Here is a 19,511-nt window from a genome sequence, read left to right as displayed (position 1 = left end):
ACTATATCACCTAAAATTCATTAGGAAAATAATTCAATATTTTAATATCTCTATGTAATAAACTAAAATGTAGACTATTTAAAAATAATCACTGTTAAAAGCATCTATTCTTTTTTAGAGAATTATTTACAACATTTACAATGCAACATTTAAGATTAAACTTAGAAATTTAAACTTCCCAGAGGAAGCTATGAACGCTAAACTAAAATTGAAATAAGCTTTTCCATCTTTGGTCTTTTGTGGTTTCAGATTTGTGTAGACCTGACTGGCAGGTGGCCTGAGAGTGGAATAAGCCCAACTCTTCCCTTTCTTTAGGACATTAGGTGAAAGGACTTGTTAAGATTTTGCAAAAATATTTACAAAATTCATTTCATTAGGATAATGTTTGAGTTGCCTTTTCTAGTTATAAATTATAACAGAGAAAGATTTAAAAGGTGAATTTTATTATTTCATGTTAAATCTCATTTTCCTGTGGTGTATGTGTATGTGTGTGTGTGTGTTTTAAATATTAGGATGTAATTTTAAATTTTTATACATTCGCCCAAGAGAAAAATTCCATGTGTTATGCAAATGCCATTTTTAAGTAGGACAAAATAGCAAAAATAAAACACATTTTTGTTTTATATTTATTTTTGCTATCTTAGTGGATGAGTAAATTAAATACTCATTTAATTTAATAATTTAATTTGATCCTATTTAAAAGAAAGCAATGCAAGCAATATGTCAGTAACTGACTTTGATTACTGTGGTAGGTGACATCTACTAATAATTTGATTTTTTAAGACAGAAAAATGATGTGTATAACAAATAATATGAAAAATGTTTTCTGTTCTGTAGTTTAGTCAAACTCTATTCTTATTGAATTGATACTTTGACCTAGAATTATAAGATATTATCTGCTATCTTATAAATTGTGTAAAATAATACAAATTACTACTTATAATACACCATTAAAGATAATACATGGCTAACTTAAAATACAAACATTTAGCATTTAAGCTTATGTATTGCTATCTTCTTCTTTACCCACTTCTAAAATACAAATATATTGGGTAAGCAATCAGATTTATATATGAACCTTTGGGCTCTCATAAAAATATAACAGAATGATAAACCACTTTTTTCATGGACTCTTACGCTTTCTATCACTTCTGATTATTATCACTTAGTAATTGTTTAAATTTGAGGAAAAAAAAGCTTTCCTAATTGCAATATATGGATTTACCCTTGAGTTTCAACCCCATCCAGTTATTAATAAAGATCCAGTTTATACACACATGCTATATACTTGATAGCAGTTTGAACAAATGCTTGGCATTTGTTTATACACTGCTAAAAAACATAGCAAGTTCAGCATGCTTTTCACACTTACTATTTATTATAATCCCCTGGGCTTTTTTTAAATAGAAATGCCTACATGCAATCATGTCTTCTCCCTGCCAGTCACCTGAGCAAACTTTAATCAAGCCAACGCACCTGAAGGAAGACTAATGAGTAAGAATGTTGTCGGTCACACCCGAGAGCCCACTTTGTTCATGACTTTCTCGGCTTCTCCTACGGCTTTTCATAACAGAAGAAACACGGAGTGCAGGTGAAAGGCTACTTCTCACGTGATCCCAAGGAGTGTAGATTGGCATTGTTGTTCCGCTAGCGTTGACACCGAGATAATTGTTCCTCTTTTTCTCTCTCATCATGTCGATAACTTCTCTCTGACGTTTGTTTCACCTCTGCGTGTTTCACACGGTGTCTTTGGGGTTGTTCTTTGCTAATATAGATGCTAACAGTAATCCAGGGACTACTGCTAATATCTCCTAGGTGATCCACCCACATTGACATGTAAAATTACATTAGATTGCATGAAACTTTCCTTCAAGTTACGTATCTGCTTTTAAGATATTGTCACTTTTAAACTGTACGGAATTTCTGGGAAAACAAAACCCACACATATTCAAGCAAATAACCTAAGTGTTCTAGACAACATTAGTGAAATAAATATTCAAGAGTATATTAAAACTAACCTGACTCTCATGTCATTGACTCTTCCCTTTGAAGGGGTTTTGAGTGTCACTTGCTCTAGGTTGCTGAGGCCTCTTCACGTCTTCAAAAATAGAATACAAATTGAATGCTTCACAATTAGATGGTCAAATATAATTTTAAGTCTTCTGTACACTATCACTGTTACTTGAAATACTAACTGAACACCTGCCGCTTCTTAGCCAACAGTGCTCAATTACTAGCTTGCTAGTCACTTATTATAAAAATGCAAGGGTCATATCAGAAGAAAGTCCACATCGCACCTGTGTTCACAGCAGCGTAAAAGCTTCACTTTAACTAAAGAGGAGCAAATGACAGTTCCTCTGCTGTCTGCGGCAGTTACATTATGCTTTTTAAGTGGTTTCTTTGAACCATCATAAAAACTCCATGAATAGGCATGATTGTCATTTCACAAAGTAAGATAATGCTCAAAGAGTTGAAGCTTAATAATAGGCAACATAATAGGATCTTTCAATCCAAGATGGAGATCATCTGGGTCTTTCAGTGATAAAGGCTGTCATTCATACAAATGTACTACAGTAATGAGCATCTAGTGGGTAAAGGGACTGGATAGCTCAACCTGTAATTCACTTTCATTCCATTTGTTTGTAATAACCTCTGTCCTTTTCAGTGATTCTTACAATTTAAAGACTATAGCAAAGGCACATTCTATGAAATTATAAGAGCTAATCTGAGAACCTACAATTTACTTACAGATGATAGTTTTATTTGATTATTAAGAGTTATGTCTGTACATTACTTAAAACTTATACTACAAAGTGTATTCCAAACAAAATTCACCCTACAATTTGTAGAACATAACTAGACTTGCTGTGTCTCTTTTACTCAAAACAGTATACATTTACCCAATATGTATATTTTGTTTAAAATGTATATATCTTATAATTATGTGTGTTAATGTACATATTATGTACCTTTTTGTGTTTAAATCGTACAGCTCTGTCATCATTTTGTAAAGTGATCAATTACATTCTGTAGTTTCTGTTGTTTTTCACAATCTGTTTGATCAATTATTTTCTATTTAATACTTGTTCACATTCATGTATGGACAGACTTACAATGAGTTTGCATGTATACTTTGGCAGAACAAACACATATGGAAAAAGTGATTCCAAAGTGAATTTGCTGTCTTTATGGAGCTTGTGTAAAGACACATCAGCTTGTAATACGGTATTTTCCTTGACAAACCCAAAAATATGCTGCCACTGGTACTCAAAAGAATTATTTTTCCTTTCTTTGTTGTTATCCAATATATATATATATATACTTACAGTCCATCTAATATTCTGTACATGTCTCCCATTGGATGCTCTTCTTGGCTCAGTAAACACATGACCCTATTCTGCATGTCTCTGTGATTTGATACGGTCAGAAGTTGACTGTAGTCTTAGCAGAGTTGTAGGAGAAGAGCTCTAGAAACATTCCTGTCACAGATAGTCCCCCACTGTTCCTCGCTTTCTAGAAGCTATTTAACAATTAGATGCTAATTGGAGCATTATGACATTTTATTGCACTTGGCAGTTTTCAAAAATATATCTGATTATTGTTTTATTCTCTAGCCTTACTAAGGATTGATTGGCAAACAATATATATATATATACATATATATAGGCAAACAATATATATATATAACATATGTATTGGCAAACAATATATAACATATATATACACATATATGTGTGTGTGAGCATTATGTCTTTTTTTTTCTTTCTTTATTTTTTTTATTATTAAATTATAAAAGTTTCCATTTCAGCCCCTCCTCCCACCACCCTCCCACTCCCCCCACTCCCTCTCCCCCTCCCTCTCCATCCCCCAGAGCAGTCAGGGTTTCCTGCCCTGTGGGAAGCCCGAGTTCCTCCCCCCTCCCTCCAGGTCCAGGGAAGGTGAGAGTCCAAACAGACTGGAGCGCCAAAATCCAGTACATGCAGAGGAAGCAAGTCCCAGTGTCATTGTCAACGGCTTTTCAAAAAGGCTCCGGGCCAGCCACATTCAGATAATCTGGCTGGATCATGTCCTCGTTCAGTCCCAGTCCAACAGACCTTGGTGAACTCCCATTATATCAGTCCCCTTGTATCAGTGGGTGCTCGCATCCCTCGCAGTCCTGATTACTTTTTTTATTTTCTTCATCATTCTGTTCCTCATTTGGACTGTGGAGTGCTCAGTTCGGTGTTCCAATATGGGTCTCCATCTGTATCGCCATCCAACGTCGGATGAAGGTTTCCTGTGCCCTTGCCTTCATTGCTCACGATCTCTTTCCTTCTGCCTCTCATTTGGACCTAGGGAGCTAGGTCCAGTGTTCCAACGTGGTTCTCTGCCTTCATCTCCATCCATCGCCAGATGAGGGTTCTATGGTGACATGCAAAATATTCATCAGTATGGTTGTGGGCCAAGGCCGGTTCAGGCACCCTCTCCTCTGTCCAGAGAACAATCTGGGGATCTCTCCTTGGACCTGGGATCCCATATATAATCAAGTTTCCTATAAACCCTAAAATGACTCCCTTAGTTGAAATATATTCTTCCCTGATTCCTTATTCATCCTTCCTCCCTTCCCCCCATCCCGGTCAACCGAGCTTTCTCCATTCCTCCCCTACTCCCTTCTCTCTAACCCTCTCCCCTTCCAACAACCCTCCCACCCCCCCCATGCACCCAAGGTTACCTGGGACTCTTGACTATTTCCTACCTCCTGGCGGATAGCTAAATAATCTTCATCAGGATCGTCTTCTTATTTAGTTTCTCTAGGATCACGAAAAATAGGCTCAAATACCTTTAAATTATGGTTAGAATCCACTTATGAGTGAATACATACCGTGTTCCTCTTTTTGGGTCTGGCTTACCTCACTCAGTAGAGCGTTTTCTATGTCCATCCATTTGCATGCAAAATTCAAGATGTCATTATTTTTTACCGCTGAGTAAAACTCTAACGTGTATATGTTCCACACCTTTTTTAACCATTCTTCTATTGAGGGGCACCTCGGCTGTTTCCAGGTTCTGGCTATTACAAATAGTGCTGCTATGAACATAGTTGAACAAATGCTTTTGTTGTATGCTAGGGAATCTCTAGGGTAAATTCCCAAGAGTGGAATTGCTGGGTCCTGAGGGAGGTTGACTCCCAGTTTCCTGCGAAACCGCCACACTGATTTCCACAGTGGCTGCACAAGTTTGCATTCCCACCAACAATGGATGAGTGTTCCCCTCACCCCACATCCTCTCCAGCATAGGCTATCATTGGTGTTTTTGACTTTAGCTATTCTGACAGGTGTAAGATGGTATCTCAAAGTGGTTTTGATTTGCATTTCCCTGATCGCTAAGGAGGTTGAGCATGACCTTAAGTGTCTTCTGGCCATTCGAAGTTCATCTGTTGTGAATTCTCTGTTCAGTTCAGTACCCCATTTTTTAATTGGGTTATTTAGAGATTTAGTGCCTAGTTTCTTGAGTTCTTTGTATATTTTGGAGATCAGACCTTTGTCTGATGAGGGGTTGGTGAAGATCTTCTCCCAGTCAGAAGGCAGCCTTTTTGTCTTACTGACAGTGTCCTTTGCTTTACAGAAGCTTCTCAGTTTCAGTAGATCCCATTTATTCATTGCTTCTCTTATTGTCTGTGCTGCTAGGGTCCTACTTAGGAAGAGGCCTCCTGTGCCTATATCTTGTAGACTACTTCCCACTTTCTCTTCTATCAGGTTCAAAGTGGACGGATTAATGTTGATGTCTTTAATCCATTTGGACCTGAGTTTTGTGCATGGTGATAGGTATGGATCTACTTTCATCCTTCTACAGGTTGACATCCAGTTATGCCAGCACCATTTGTTAAAGATGCTTTCCTTCTTCCATTGTATACCTTTAGCTCCCTTGTCAAAAATTAGGTGCTCATAGGTTTGTGGGTTAATATCCGGGTCTTCTATTCGATTCCATAGGTCGACTTCTCTGTTCTTATGCCAATACCAAGCTGTTTTCAATACTGTAGCTCTGTAATAGAGTTTGAAGTCAGGGATGGTAATACCTCCTGAAGTTCCTTTATTGTATAAGATTGTTTTGGCTATCCTGGGTTTTTTGCTTTTCCAAATAAACTTGATTATTGTTTTCTCAAGGTCTGTGAAGAAGTTTGATGGGATATTGATGGGGATTGCATTGAATCTATAGATTGCTTTTGGTAGAATTGCCATTTTTACTATGTTGATCCTCCCAATCCAAGAACAAGGGAGATCTTTCCATTTTCTGGTATCCTCCTCAATTTCTTTCTTCAAAGACTTAAAGTTCTTGTCAAATAGGTCATTCACTTCCTTGGTTAGAGTAACCCCAAGATATTTTATGCTATTTGTGGCTATCGTGAAAGGTGATGTTTCTCTGATTTCCCTCTCAGCTTCTTTATCCTTCGTGTATAGGAGGGCCACTGATTTTTTGGAGTTGATCTTGTATCCTGCCACGTTACAAAAGGTGTTTATCAGCTGTAGGAGTTCTTTGGTAGAGTTTTTGGGGTCACTTATGTACACTATCATATCATCAGCAAATAACGAAAGTTTAACTTCATCCTTTCCAATTCGAATCCCCTTGATCTCCTTATGTTGTCTTATTGCTATTGCTAGAACTTCAAGCACTATATTGAAGAGGTATGGAGAGAGTGGACAGCCTTGTCGGGTTCCTGATTTTAGTGGAAAGGCTTTGAGTTTCTCTCCATTCAATTTGATGTTAGCTGTCGGCTTGCTGTATATTGCTTTTATTATATTTAGGTATGATCCTTGTATCCCCAGTCTCCCCAACACCTTTATCATAAATGGGTGTTGAATTTTGTCAAATGCTTTTTCAGCATCCAATGAAATGATCATATGATTTTTTTCTTTCAGTTTATTTATATGATGGATTACATTGATAGATTTGCGTATATTGAACCAGCCCTGCATCTCTGGGATGAAGCCTACTTGATCATAATGGATAATTTTTCTAATGTGTTCCTGGATTCGGTTTGCCAGGATTTTATTGAGAATTTTCGCGTTGATGTTCATGAGTGAGATTGGCCTGTAATTCTCTTTCTTGGTTGTGTCTTTGTGTGGTTTTGGTATTAAGGTAACTGTAGCTTCATAAAAGGAGTTTGGCAATGACTCTTCTGTTTCTATATTATGGAATACATTAAGGAGTATAGGAATTAGCTCTTCCTAGAAATTCTGGTAGAATTCTGCATTGAAACCATCTGGTCCTGGGCTTTTTTTGGTAGGGAGATTTCTGATAACAGCTTCTAGTTCTTCACGACTAACAGGTCTATTTAGATTATTCACCTGTTCTTGGTTCAACTTTGGTATATGGTACTTATCTAAAAAAATGTCCATTTCTTTTACATTTTCCAACTTTGTGGCATATAAACTTTCGTAGTAAGATCTAATGATTCTCTGAATTTCCTCTGAGTCTGTGGTTATATCCCCCTTTTCATTTCTGATCCTATTAATTTGCATGTGCTCTCTCTGCCGTTTGATTAGTTTGGATAGGGGTTTGTCAATCTTGTTGATTTTCTCCAAGAACCAGCTTTTTGATTCATTGATTATTTGGATTGTTTTCTCTGTTTCTATTTTGTTGATTTCAGCCCTCAGTTTGATTATTTCCAGTCTTCTAGACCTCCTGGGTGAATCAGCTTCTTTTTTTTTCTAGAGCTTTCAAGTGTGCTGTTAGGTCTCCAATGTGTGCTTTCTCCGTTTTCTTTATTTGGGCACCTATTGCTATGAACTTTCCTCTTAGCACTGCTTTCATAGTGTCCCATAGGTTTGAGTATGTTGTGTCTTTGTTTTCATTAAATTCAAGGAAGACTTTAATTTCTTTCTTAATTTCGTCCTTGACCCAGGGGTGATTTAGTAGTTGACTGTTCAACTTCCATGAGTTTGTTGACTTCCTGGAAGTAGCATTGTTGTTGAATTCTAATTTTAATCCATGGTGATCTGACAAGACACAGGTGGTTACTAATATTTTTTTGTATCCGTGGGAGTTTGCTTTGTTGCCGAGTATGTGGTCAATCTTCGAGAAGGTTCCATGAACTGCAGAGAAGAAGGTATATTCTTTCCTATTTGGTTGGAGTGTTCTATAGATGTCTGTTAAGTCCATTTGATTCAATACCTGCAATAAATCTCTTAATTCTCTGTTTGGTTTCTGTCTGATTGACCTGTCCATCGGTGAGAGAGGAGTGTTGAAGTCTCCTACTATTAGCGTGTGTGGTTTGATGACTGCCTTGAGTTCTAGAAGAGTTTCTTTTACATATGTGGGTGCCTTTACATTAGGGGCATAGATATTCAGGATTGAGACTTCTTCCTGATGAGTTGTTCCTGTTATGAGTATGAAATGTCCATCTCCATCTCTTCTGATTGATTTTAGTTTGAAGTCGATTTTGTTAGATATTAGAATGGCCACACCCGCTTGTTTCTTAGGTCCATTTGCTTGGAAGACCTTTTCCCAACCCTTTACTCTGAGTAGGTGGCTGTCTTTGTGGTTGAGGTGTGTTTCTTGTAAACAGCAGAATGTTGGATCCTGTTTTCGTATCCAATCTCTAAGTCTGTGCCTCTTTATAGGTGAATTGAGTCCATTGATATTAAGAGATATTAATGACCATTGGTTGTTGACTCCAGTCATTTTTTTGGTGGTAATAGAGTGTATGTGTTTTCCTTCTTTGAATTGTGCTAGTGAAGGGTCGCTAGATGTCTGAATTATTGTAGCCAGTGTTGGCAGTGTTGGATTCCTTGGGATGTAATTTTCCTTCTAGTATTCTCTGTAAGGCTGGATTAGTAGTTACATATTGTTTAAATTTGTTTTTATCCTGGAATATTTTGTTTTCTCCGTTGATAGTGAACGAAAGCTTGGCTGGGTAAAGTAGTCTGGGCTTGCATCCATGATCCCTTAATTTCTGCAGTACCTCTATCCAGGACCTTCTGGCTTTCATGGTTTCTATAGAGAAGTCTGGTGTAAGTCTGATAGGTTTACCTTTATAGGTTACTTGACCTTTTTCCTTTGCAGCTCTTAATATCCTTTCTTTAATCTGACTGCTTTGTGTTTTGATTATTATATGGCGAGGGGACGTTTTTTTCTGATCCAGTCTATTCGGTGTTCTGTATGCTTCTTGCACCTTCATAGGAATATCCCTCTTTAGGTTGGGAAAGTTTTCTTCTATAATTTTGTTGAATATATCTTCTGGACCTTTGATCTGCAATTCTTCTCCTTCTTCTACTCCTATTATTCTTAGATTTGGTTTTTTTATTATGTCCCATATTTCCTGAATGTTTTGTGATGAGAATTTGTTGGATTTGCTGTTTTCTTTGGTCAGGGCGTTTATTTTCTCTATGGTGTCTTCATAATCTGAGATTCGTTCTTCTATCTCTTGTATTCTATTGGTTAAGCTTGATTCTGTAGTCTCCATTCGTTTACCTAGATTTTCCATATCCAGGCGGCCCTCGGTTTGTGTTTTCTTCACTGCCTCCATTTCAGTTTTCAATTCTTGCACTGATTCCATTACCTGTTTGATTGCTTTTTCTTGGTTTCCCAGGGTATCATTTACGAATTTACTCATTTCTTCAAACTTTTTGTTATATTTGTCTTCCATTTCTTTACTCATTTCTTCCATTTTTTTGTTATATTTCTCTTCTATTTCTTTAAGTGAGTTATTCATACCCTGTTTTAGAGACTCTAGTGCTTTCATAATGACACTGTTTTCCACTTCTTCCGGAATAGGGCGTTCAAGTCCTTCTGTCGTAAGATCGCTGGGATCTGGTGATTTCATGTTGTTTTTCAGATTGTTGGAGGAATTCTTGCCTTGGCGCCTGCCCATCTCTTCCTTCAGATGCTCTCCAATGGCTCTTCCCTCCGCTGGGTCTTCTTCTACTGGATTAGTGTCCCTTGCTATCCAGGAATCACTTTGCCTGCAGTCTTAGCTAGCTGCAGGCAGGCTATTAGAACAAAGGGACTTCCTTCCCTTTGCACTCACCACCTATCCAGACCCGTGGTGCCCACCCTGGCTGAGATGGAGGAATTTAAGCCCTGAAAAAGGGAGAGGGGAGGGGAAGGGTTCGAGGCCAAAAGCTGGGATGGCGTAGCAGGAGAGAGGGATTAGCTGGGGGAAGCTGCCCCTTTGGAGTAGCCAGGGAGATAAGGATGGCGGGAATATTGTGTGTCTCCTCACCGGTCCACACACTTACCCCTGCACAGGATCAGAGCCCCTTGCTGGTCAGAAGAGTCCCTGCCTGCGGTCTTAGCTGCTGCAGGCCGGCTATCAGTCAAAGGGACTCCCGCCCCTTTGCTCTCACCGCCTGCCCCGGCCCGCGGTCGAGCATTATGTCTTGACATACATACTCTTGGTATTTTCATATTCTCAGAAGCTATTGTCACAGATGTCATCTCATAGAATGAGCTTCCTTCAGTCATTTTGTCTTAATAACTGTTGTCTCCCTCAGTAAACATTTTGTATCTCCAAACTTTTGATTCTTGAGTTTTGTGTCATATGTGAGGTTTTCCTCAAACAAATATAGCATGTACATAAACTATATACGATATTGTGTCACTTTTCAGTGATGCTAAGATCTCTTCAACATCAAATATTTATGTCATGCTGCCATAACTGGTCCAGCTGTTTCCCTTTCTCTTAGTGCTAGGAATCAAGTCGAGAGCTTTGACCATTCTAAGCAAGTGATCTATCACTACACCAGTCATGCAGCCTTCAATCCAACTTTCAAGAATCTGTTATGTAATTAATATTTTAATTAAAATTAATAGGTACATATTTTAAAGACTACATTTTTAAAGACTAGTTGTATAGATGCTGGTGTATAGCTTTAGAAGAAAGTTATCTCATTTTGTTTATATATAGTAGATGGGCAATATATACGTGAGTAATTTTTATTTTACTTTATTTTTTAATTTCATTTTATATTCCATTCACAGTTCCCCCCACTCCTTCTCTTCTCCCCCACCTCCACTCCAGTCCACCCCCCCATCCACTCCTCCAAACGGGTAAGAGCATCTATGGAGAGTCAACAAAATCTGACACATTAAGTTGGAGCAGGACCAAGCCCCGCCCCACTACATTAAGGCTGAGCATGGCATCCCACCATAGGGAATGGGCACCAATCAGCTAGTTCATGCACTAGGGATGGATCCCGGTCCTATTTCCGGGTATCATATATTCCAAGCTTCACCACTATCTCCCATATATGAAGGGCTGATTTCAGTCCCATGGGGGCTCCACCACTGTCAGTCTGGTGTTCATAAGTTTCCATGAGCTTTATTTGTAGTTTTCTCCATCATGATCATCAAGATCATGAGTAAGTTTGTAAACCAACAAATTTGTCAATGTGCAAAAGAGCTGTGATACAACAGAAAAATTAAAATCATTTTAAAAATCATATTCACAATATTTGTCTTAAAACCAAATACAGATTAACTGTGCTGATTCAGAGACATTGAATATTAATATAAACTGTTTTACCATAAAAATTTCAGCAAGTCAGCATTCGTTGATAAGACTTTTATTAGCAGATTCAGTGTCTATCATATTAAAGCAGACGGGTTTTGAGTTTGTCTTCCTAAATTCTCAGCCTGGTGAAGTCTTGATTATGTGCTTTTCCTTGACAGGCTTTCGCAGGCAAAGACCTGGAGGAGCAGTTGCGGGCAGTATCCAGTGTAGATGAACTCATGTCAGTCCTGTACCCAGACTACTGGAAAATGTACAAGTGCCAGCTGAGGAAAGGCGGCTGGCAGCAGCCTACCCTCAACACAAGGACAGGGGACACTGTCAAATTTGCTGCTGCACATTATAACACAGAGATCTTGAAAAGTAAGTATGGGCAACAAAGTGCAAGAAGAGCCTTGTGCTTTCATCAGTGATGATGATGGTTTGGGCCTTTGCTTCCAGCTCAATATACTTTAACCCCCCCAATAATGAAAAATAAAAATTAGTGGAATTACTTTTAATAAAACACGTTGGGAAATCTTTTTACATAGTTAGATGCTTTCTTGAAATTCACAGCTAGAAGACACATACATATCAACAAATATTTATTTTGGGAACTGAGACAATAGTTCACTGCAAACATTTGAAAATACTTAAATTTTCTACACTGTTTTAATTTATTTTTGTAACTTAGGTTAGTTTAAATGTTTGTATCTCAAGAAAATTTGTATTTTAGGAAAAAGCAGTGCATGAATTTCCTTCTTTTTTGGGATATGCTTAATTTAACTTTTGTGCTAGAACATTAGAACATTTAGCCATTGTGCATAAGATGCAGGGCACTATTTTCACAGACAGGCAGGCAGACAGACACACATGCATGCGCGCGCGCGCGCACACACACACACACACTTGGAAACAATGAAAGGAAAGTAGTTGCTTATCCACATCACCTTCCGAAAACTACATGCTGTCTTCTCACCTCAGAGATAACTGACTCAGAGTTTCCCTTTATGAAGTAGATGAATATCTACCATAATATCTCACAAAATTATGTTGTATAAAATGACATAATATGAGTTGGCAGGCCAATTAAGTAAAAGCTTTCTTTAGTTTTAAATATTACTCTGTTTTAACATTTGATATTAGGGTCAAGGAGATAACTCAGGGAGTAAGAGAGTTGGCTTTACAAGCATAAAGACCTGAATTTGAATGCCCAACACTTATGTAAATGTATGTATAGTTAAAACCTCAGCATTGTAGAGAACAGACAATGGGAAGTCCTGTGAACTAAGAGGCCAGCCAGCCTAGCCTAAACAGAGTTTCTGATTCACTGAGGAAACCTATCTCAAGATAATAAGGTAGAGAACGGAAGATATCCCAACATCTCTCTCTAGCCTGTGCATGGCATGCACCCTACCACACACATACAATTTGCAAAGTATGTTTAAAGCAAAACCAAACAAATTAATGGGAATCATGGTGGGATAACCCATAATTTATTATCCTTGAAAATGTTTAGAGAAAATATGGAAGTAATAAACTACAACACTCAGGAACGGCATCATTTGTAATATAATACAGAGTCAATAATGTCACAGGTAAGCCAACATCTTATTGGAAGCAGAGGTCCAAAGGAAAGCATGAAGGGGCTAAGAACTCTGATTTTCCTAAGAAGAGTCAGTTTAGGTTACAAGTCATCATAGGAAGAAAATAACTTTGCCTTGCACATAGCTACTGTCATGACATTATTCATAATTGTTGGAAAGTGTGTCTGAAAATGAGCTTTGAATTGACACCAAGACCATAGTTTCCTTTTCATTTACATGCCAGTTTAAAAAGAAAAGCAAAAACATGTTGTTTGCATTTGCTTCATGACCACAGAAGTTCCACATGCCAGGCAAAGAGCGCGGCTTAGTTTCTGCACAACTTGTAAGCCTCCATACTTTAAATTTCCCTTTTTTAAGCAAGGAGAACCAAAGATATGTGTTATGATAGTGGTGTGATTTTTTTAAATCCTCAATTTAATTCATTTTTGTTACCTCCCTGAAGAAATCATTTTAGAAGGAAACTTCCCCTATTCTGCTAAATCTTGCCGTCCGTTCCGATTCCCAGGGACACATAGGATCCAGTCAGTTGTTTTTGTAACTTTTTATACAAAATATTAAAATCTGAAGTCAAATATGAGTAAGTTCCCAATGCTGTAGGCTTTGTTTCTCCCTTGGTGGCTTCTGTGTAACTTATGGACTTCCCTATGACTCGACAGGTATTGATAATGAGTGGAGAAAGACTCAATGCATGCCACGTGAGGTGTGTATAGATGTGGGGAAGGAGTTTGGAGCAGCCACAAACACCTTCTTTAAACCTCCATGTGTGTCCGTCTACAGATGTGGGGGCTGCTGCAACAGCGAGGGGCTGCAATGCATGAACACCAGCACAGGTTACCTCAGCAAGACGGTAGGTATTTCTTACCTCAGTTCTACTATAGAACCCTCTAAGTGATCCGGGGAATAGGAGCATAGACCTCTGATCCCATTGCAGTGACTTACTTCCTGTAGAACGGTTCTTACGTTTTATTTGGAAAATGAAGTAAATGTAATGATCATCTTCATCATGATAATGAAGTAGATGTAATGAGCATCGTTTTGGTGCTGCAATTTCACAAGGGAAGAAATTCAGATATTATAAATTCTGCTCATATAGTAAAGTCTTGTCAAGAAAACAGTATGCATGACAGTACAATCATATGCATATGTGCTGCATTTAGGACATGTATGTCTACTTGCACTGTGTATACATTTATTCATAGCCGTGTTTGTGGTGAACTTTAAGAATACCCATCATCGGGGACTAGAGGGATAACTCAGTTGTTACATTGCTTAATTTGGAAGCGTAATTTCTAATTTCAGTCTCCAGTACCAGTGACATGGGTTTATATTGCCTTTGCTAAGGAGTGAGAGATAGGCTCAGTAGCCAGCCAGGATAACTTAGTAAGTCCCAGGTCTCTGTGAGAGACACTGTCTCTAGTAACACAGTAAGTGGCTTCGGAGGTATTATGTTGACCTATGATCAGACTGAGGTTGACCTATGTCTGTCATATGTACACGCACTTGCACACACACACATACACACACACACCATGTATATATATATATATATATATATATATATATATATATACATAGAGAGATAAAAATAGAGAGAATAACCATTTTCATTTACTGACCAAGCACTTTTAAATGTTTAAAGCCTCTGGCTTTAAAAATGTAGCAAAATATGTTCTCAAAATACAAAGTTAAATAATCACTTTCAGTGGTACTATCAAAAATTTAAACTGTGATTTGATATGCTTGATGTAAAATTGCATCGAATTGATGGTTTAATTGAATACACACTTTAGCTGACCAACAATACCAGCTATTTTAGGATAATCTCATTGGTGGTAGAAAGTAAAACTATTCCCTCAATTGATACTGGTCATTCCAGTTCAAAGCTAATCTTTAAATCTAACTAAAAGTTATATGTGAAATTACTAGAACAGAGGGGATTAGGTGATCCTTAAGAATTGAAGAGAGCCTAGAACATTGGTCATACCAAAATGGTCAGAAAATACTAGAGTAGGAGATTCTAAAGGGTAAATTACAGGGTAGTCATGAATCTGATAATGTAATTCTAAAACCAATGGGGCTCAGTGAACGACCTTTAAGTTGGAGAATGACTACATTAGACGTGTTTTTTATAATAACATGCTGGTATAAACGTGATACCGGATAAATGTGGAAGAGAGGAAACTAAAGTATGGAAAGCAGAAAAGATACCTTCGCACTAACTGGGAAGAGCAGCAAAGGCATCTTGATGTGCAATGATAGTGGAAACATGGCGATTTAAGATAGTAGGGAATCAGTTAACATTTGTCTAAAGACCCCTCTTATCCAGCTGCACACTCATGGTCTCCTATCTACTGGGTTTGCTTTTCACAGTGATTCATTCCAAATCTCTCCTGATTTCCATAAGCCATACTTAAAGTTGTGGCTCGGCTTCCTCCTAGAAAGTCTGGCAGTATGCCCGTGACTGCCTGTGAAGCAACTAAGTCAATCTCACTCTCCCCCATTTCCTTCTGTTTTTATTGTCACACTCTCATCAGTTTGGTGAAGCCAAATATTCTTTTAACGAAGAGTTTAATCAACAGTTCCACGAATAAACTTAGCTTCCAAGTACCTCCGGAACCCCGATTATGTCTTCACTCTGATGTAGCCCACATCTCTCTCTCACTAGGACCAAAAAACATGAATCCAATAGCTGCTGTCCCACATCCATGTTTAGTTCCTTCCAAGATACTTGCAACATTATGTAGTGAGGGAAACTCTTTTCAGTAGCCCTGTATTCTTGAGTCCGTGCCAGCATCTACCCAGTGTACTGATTGGCTCGTGTTGGCCTCTTTCTTTACTCAGAGAAGCATGTCTTCTTGCCTTACAAAGAATGCAAGCTGACTGCTTTTATCATTCCCTTCATTAAGACGTGATTTGCCAAGCCCACCATAATCCCTCACTCTCCGCTCCCATCTCTCATTGCTTCTGCCCTCAAGAGCTGCTCTTCTCTACTACTTGTATTCCTCTCACTCAGGTCACGTGGCTGCTCACCTGCCAGTCATTTCAGCGTTGTGCACCACGTCAGAAACGTCTCCTTAGGGGTTCTTCCCCAAGTCTCCATTCATCCTGCGAGGAGGCTCTGCTTGCCCTTAGAGTCACTCAGAGAAGCCGGCTCCTCATTTCCCTGACATCGCGCTGTGTTATTCCATAGCTTTTTCGTTACCTGACCTTTTCTGTCATCACATCCTCTGCCGTATTTGCCATATGTTTACTTCTTGTTTTGTTTTTTTTTTTTTTTAATTCTTTTCCCTTAATTCCAGGAAAACAAAACCTGTGTGTTTATTAACCTAGAAAATACAGTGCAGTCTTTGGCACGTGCTAATAAGCACTTGGCTGAGTAGAATGAATAATTGAGCGAAAGGATGTTACTTCCAGGTCAGAGGTCGAGTTTGCGGCATGCTGGTTTCAGGAATTTGAAAGCACTAAAAGGTGCAGATAATTAGAATCATGTTGCACCAGAACTCTCTCTAGTGAAGTCTAGTGGGTCTGTTGCTTTTGATTTGTGAGAAAGCATCATGCTGCTAATTTTTATTTGAAGTGAAGCCTAATGTGCTTTTTAGTAGCTAATTAATTTTTCAGAAGAGAAAAACAAATACCAACGTAAAATCAGCATTCATTGTGTGTCTCAGCCACGACTTCTTATTTTGTAAAACTATGCTTTTCTTAGGCTAAAACAATGAGTTTGACCTAAATTCACATAAATGAGTGGCATCCCATTGTGTTTTACAGGAAGTTGTGACATATACATCCTGTTCAGGTGAGATTTCATATATGGCCAGGATTATTAGTATCTGAGACTAGAGAGATAACTCAGAGTGCTGATCTTATACAGGACCAGAATTCAATTCCCAGCACCAAGATTTGGTGGTTCACAAAGACCTACAACTTCAGGTTCAGGGGATCCAACTTCTCTAATATACAGGCCTCCCCAGACACACACACGTACAGATAATTAAAACTAACCTTGTAATATAAAACATTCATAAAGTCATTAAAAGCAGTACAAGTGTTAGGAATGAGGACTGCACAGGTTTATGGAAGTGCATTCGATGAGCCATCCCAAGTGGATAAAGCATAAAACTCCCAAGAGCAACATGGAAGGCTCAATGTATTTTGCTTTTTAATACAGTTTGTTAAATCGTCTACTTAAAAAATGTTTCCGAAAAAAAAAACCTCACCAATTTAGACATGAGCATGTGTAAAGATTTCTCTCCAACTTAAAAAAAAGCTTTTTACTGCTAAATTTCTTTAGAATAAAAGAAAACAAACAAAAAACCCCAAGTTTTTGTTTTGTTAAATTTCAGACACATATTTGAGCAGTCAAGGTCACCTGTGTGAGTCATATAGACTTTAAGACTACTGGGGCTTCAGGTGTTGTGCTCTGGTTGCTTATTTTTTTATAATGGAAAAACAGAATTTTTTTATAGGTCTCTGTGAAGGGCAGGTTATCAGAATGCATGAGGAAGCCAGTTTCTAGTTGCAAAGTAAAACCACATGGGCTGAGCATTCCAACCTGAAGTAATCAATACCAACTGTTTCAGAGGCTTCCCCGTTAAACACATAGAAACATAAAAACATACAGATCGGATGCCATCTTAAACTCCTGCAGAAACATTCTCCAAGTGTGTTTTCTCCTGTGAAGTTGTATATTTAGGCGATAAAACCAAAAGCTATAGCAATTTGTGCTGGAAGTAAAAGTTATTTAGAGATGAAAGTAGAGACAGAAGAAGTGTGGGTGCTTTGAAGCCAGTTGCTTGGTGTAAAAAACTCCTGAATGTTCCTATTTGCCCAAAATGTTATTTTAAAGATGGGAATATGTGAAAGAAAGTAACTAGGACCACGGATCTCACTGAAAGGCCTGACTTTTGCGTTCAAGAAACGGCCTTTTTTGTATAATCGATACTATTAAGCCAGAGCTACCTGCCTGGCCACAGGAGTTAATTTTGAGCATTATTTAAAATACTGTATTTCCATATCAAAAAATTCTCAATTTATGTTTAGTATTTTTATAGCAATCATATAAGGTCACGACTTTAATCCCAGCACTCAGGAGGCAGAGACAGGCAGATCTCTGTGGGTTCTAGGCCAGCCTGGTCTACTAAAGTTAGTTCCAGTACAACTAGGACTTTTACATGGAGAAGCCCTGTCTTGAAAAAACAAGTTAAAAAAAAGAAAAAAAGAAACCATATAAGCATAGGTGTTGACAAAATTATTCCTTTGTAGTTTATATTTAAAGAAAAGATATCATAATCGCTTTGTAGCATTACATTTCTACCTTAGTATAAAATTGAACTTTATAATAAAAGTGGGCACTATTGTTTTTGCACTGTAGTTAGAAACATTTCTTCCCAGCATGCTGCAGTAATATGAAAGATTAATTTATTCAACTCATGTATATTTGTGAATTTGATAACTAAAATATTATTTGTCTTGTATCTTTAGCATGGTAGTATTTGGCAAGTACAGTTGTTAGAAAACAGGTTTTATCTTGATGGGAAGAAAAGGCTCTCGGCCAGAAAGAGTTTCAGGAAGTTTTGCAATAATTCTATTTTCTTGAAGAGAATAATAAAGACATCTGTGAAAAAAATACTACTTTGGTCAAATAATAATATCGCTTTGTTAAAATGTTATCATGTAATCTGAAAACTCCTAATTTGGGGTTTATTTGTAACCCAGTGTGTGCATTTCATGCATGACAGTCTGTTGAGAAACTCTGTCTTCTCTCTGCTTTTCCTTCCAGAAACATCTATGTTCCGCAGTCTTTGAATGGAACACTAAGAATAACCACTAACCTCAACTTTGAACTTTCATCTCTTCCCCTTTTTAGGAATTAAATGTTTTGTAATATTAAGTCTGATTTTACTATTGCTATTACAGCCTCCAGCCACACAGCCTTTTTTTTTTATGTTGAGTGTGCTAAAAGTTAGGATAGTTAGAGGAAAAGCGAATTATATTTTAGATATGAAGATGGTTGTAAAGTTTCAATTTGTGATTATATTTCTGTCCAGAAATATTCCTGTTGAGTTTAGTAATGCACTGTAGCCCAGCTTATTCCCAGCGAAGAAGTTCTGCACGTTCTCTTGGCCAGCCTGTAAGATGTATGGACATGGGTAGTGCTGATCTGCAGCAGTTGCTATGCTGAGTAAACACTATTGTTCCAAAGTGTGCTTTACTTGAAGTCCATTCTTGTTGGTGAGAGTTGGCCATTACATATTCTTATTAAAGAATGCCAGTAGATAACACCAGGGAACGTAACGTCAGAAATATTTCCCATTTCTCTTTACTTAGCACGTATTGGCAGAATATAAAATCAGGAGTTTTTCAATTTTCAGACATTAAGGAAAACCTTCTTAATATGTATGCCTTTTAAGATCTATCCCAAAGCCAAACCAAACATGTAA

The 19,511-nt window shown here is 37.9% G+C and overlaps 1 protein-coding gene across 1 annotated transcript in view; it reads left to right on the top strand.

Moving 5' to 3' along the window:
• Vegfc (vascular endothelial growth factor C) overlaps window positions 1–19,511 on the top strand; it is a 108,360-nt gene that overhangs the window by 68,849 nt on the left and 20,000 nt on the right. The window contains exons 2-3 of the mRNA XM_048455778.3: window positions 11,647–11,848; window positions 13,728–13,918. Coding sequence (XP_048311735.3) covers window positions 11,647–11,848; window positions 13,728–13,918 — 393 coding nt within the window. The remainder of the gene's footprint in view (window positions 1–11,646; window positions 11,849–13,727; window positions 13,919–19,511) is intronic.

This window comes from Myodes glareolus, chromosome 23, assembly GCF_982192425.1.
Source record: "Myodes glareolus chromosome 23, mMyoGla1.1, whole genome shotgun sequence".
Lineage (NCBI taxonomy): Eukaryota > Metazoa > Chordata > Mammalia > Rodentia > Cricetidae > Myodes > Myodes glareolus.
This window is presented reverse-complemented; position numbering and strand designations above follow the sequence as displayed.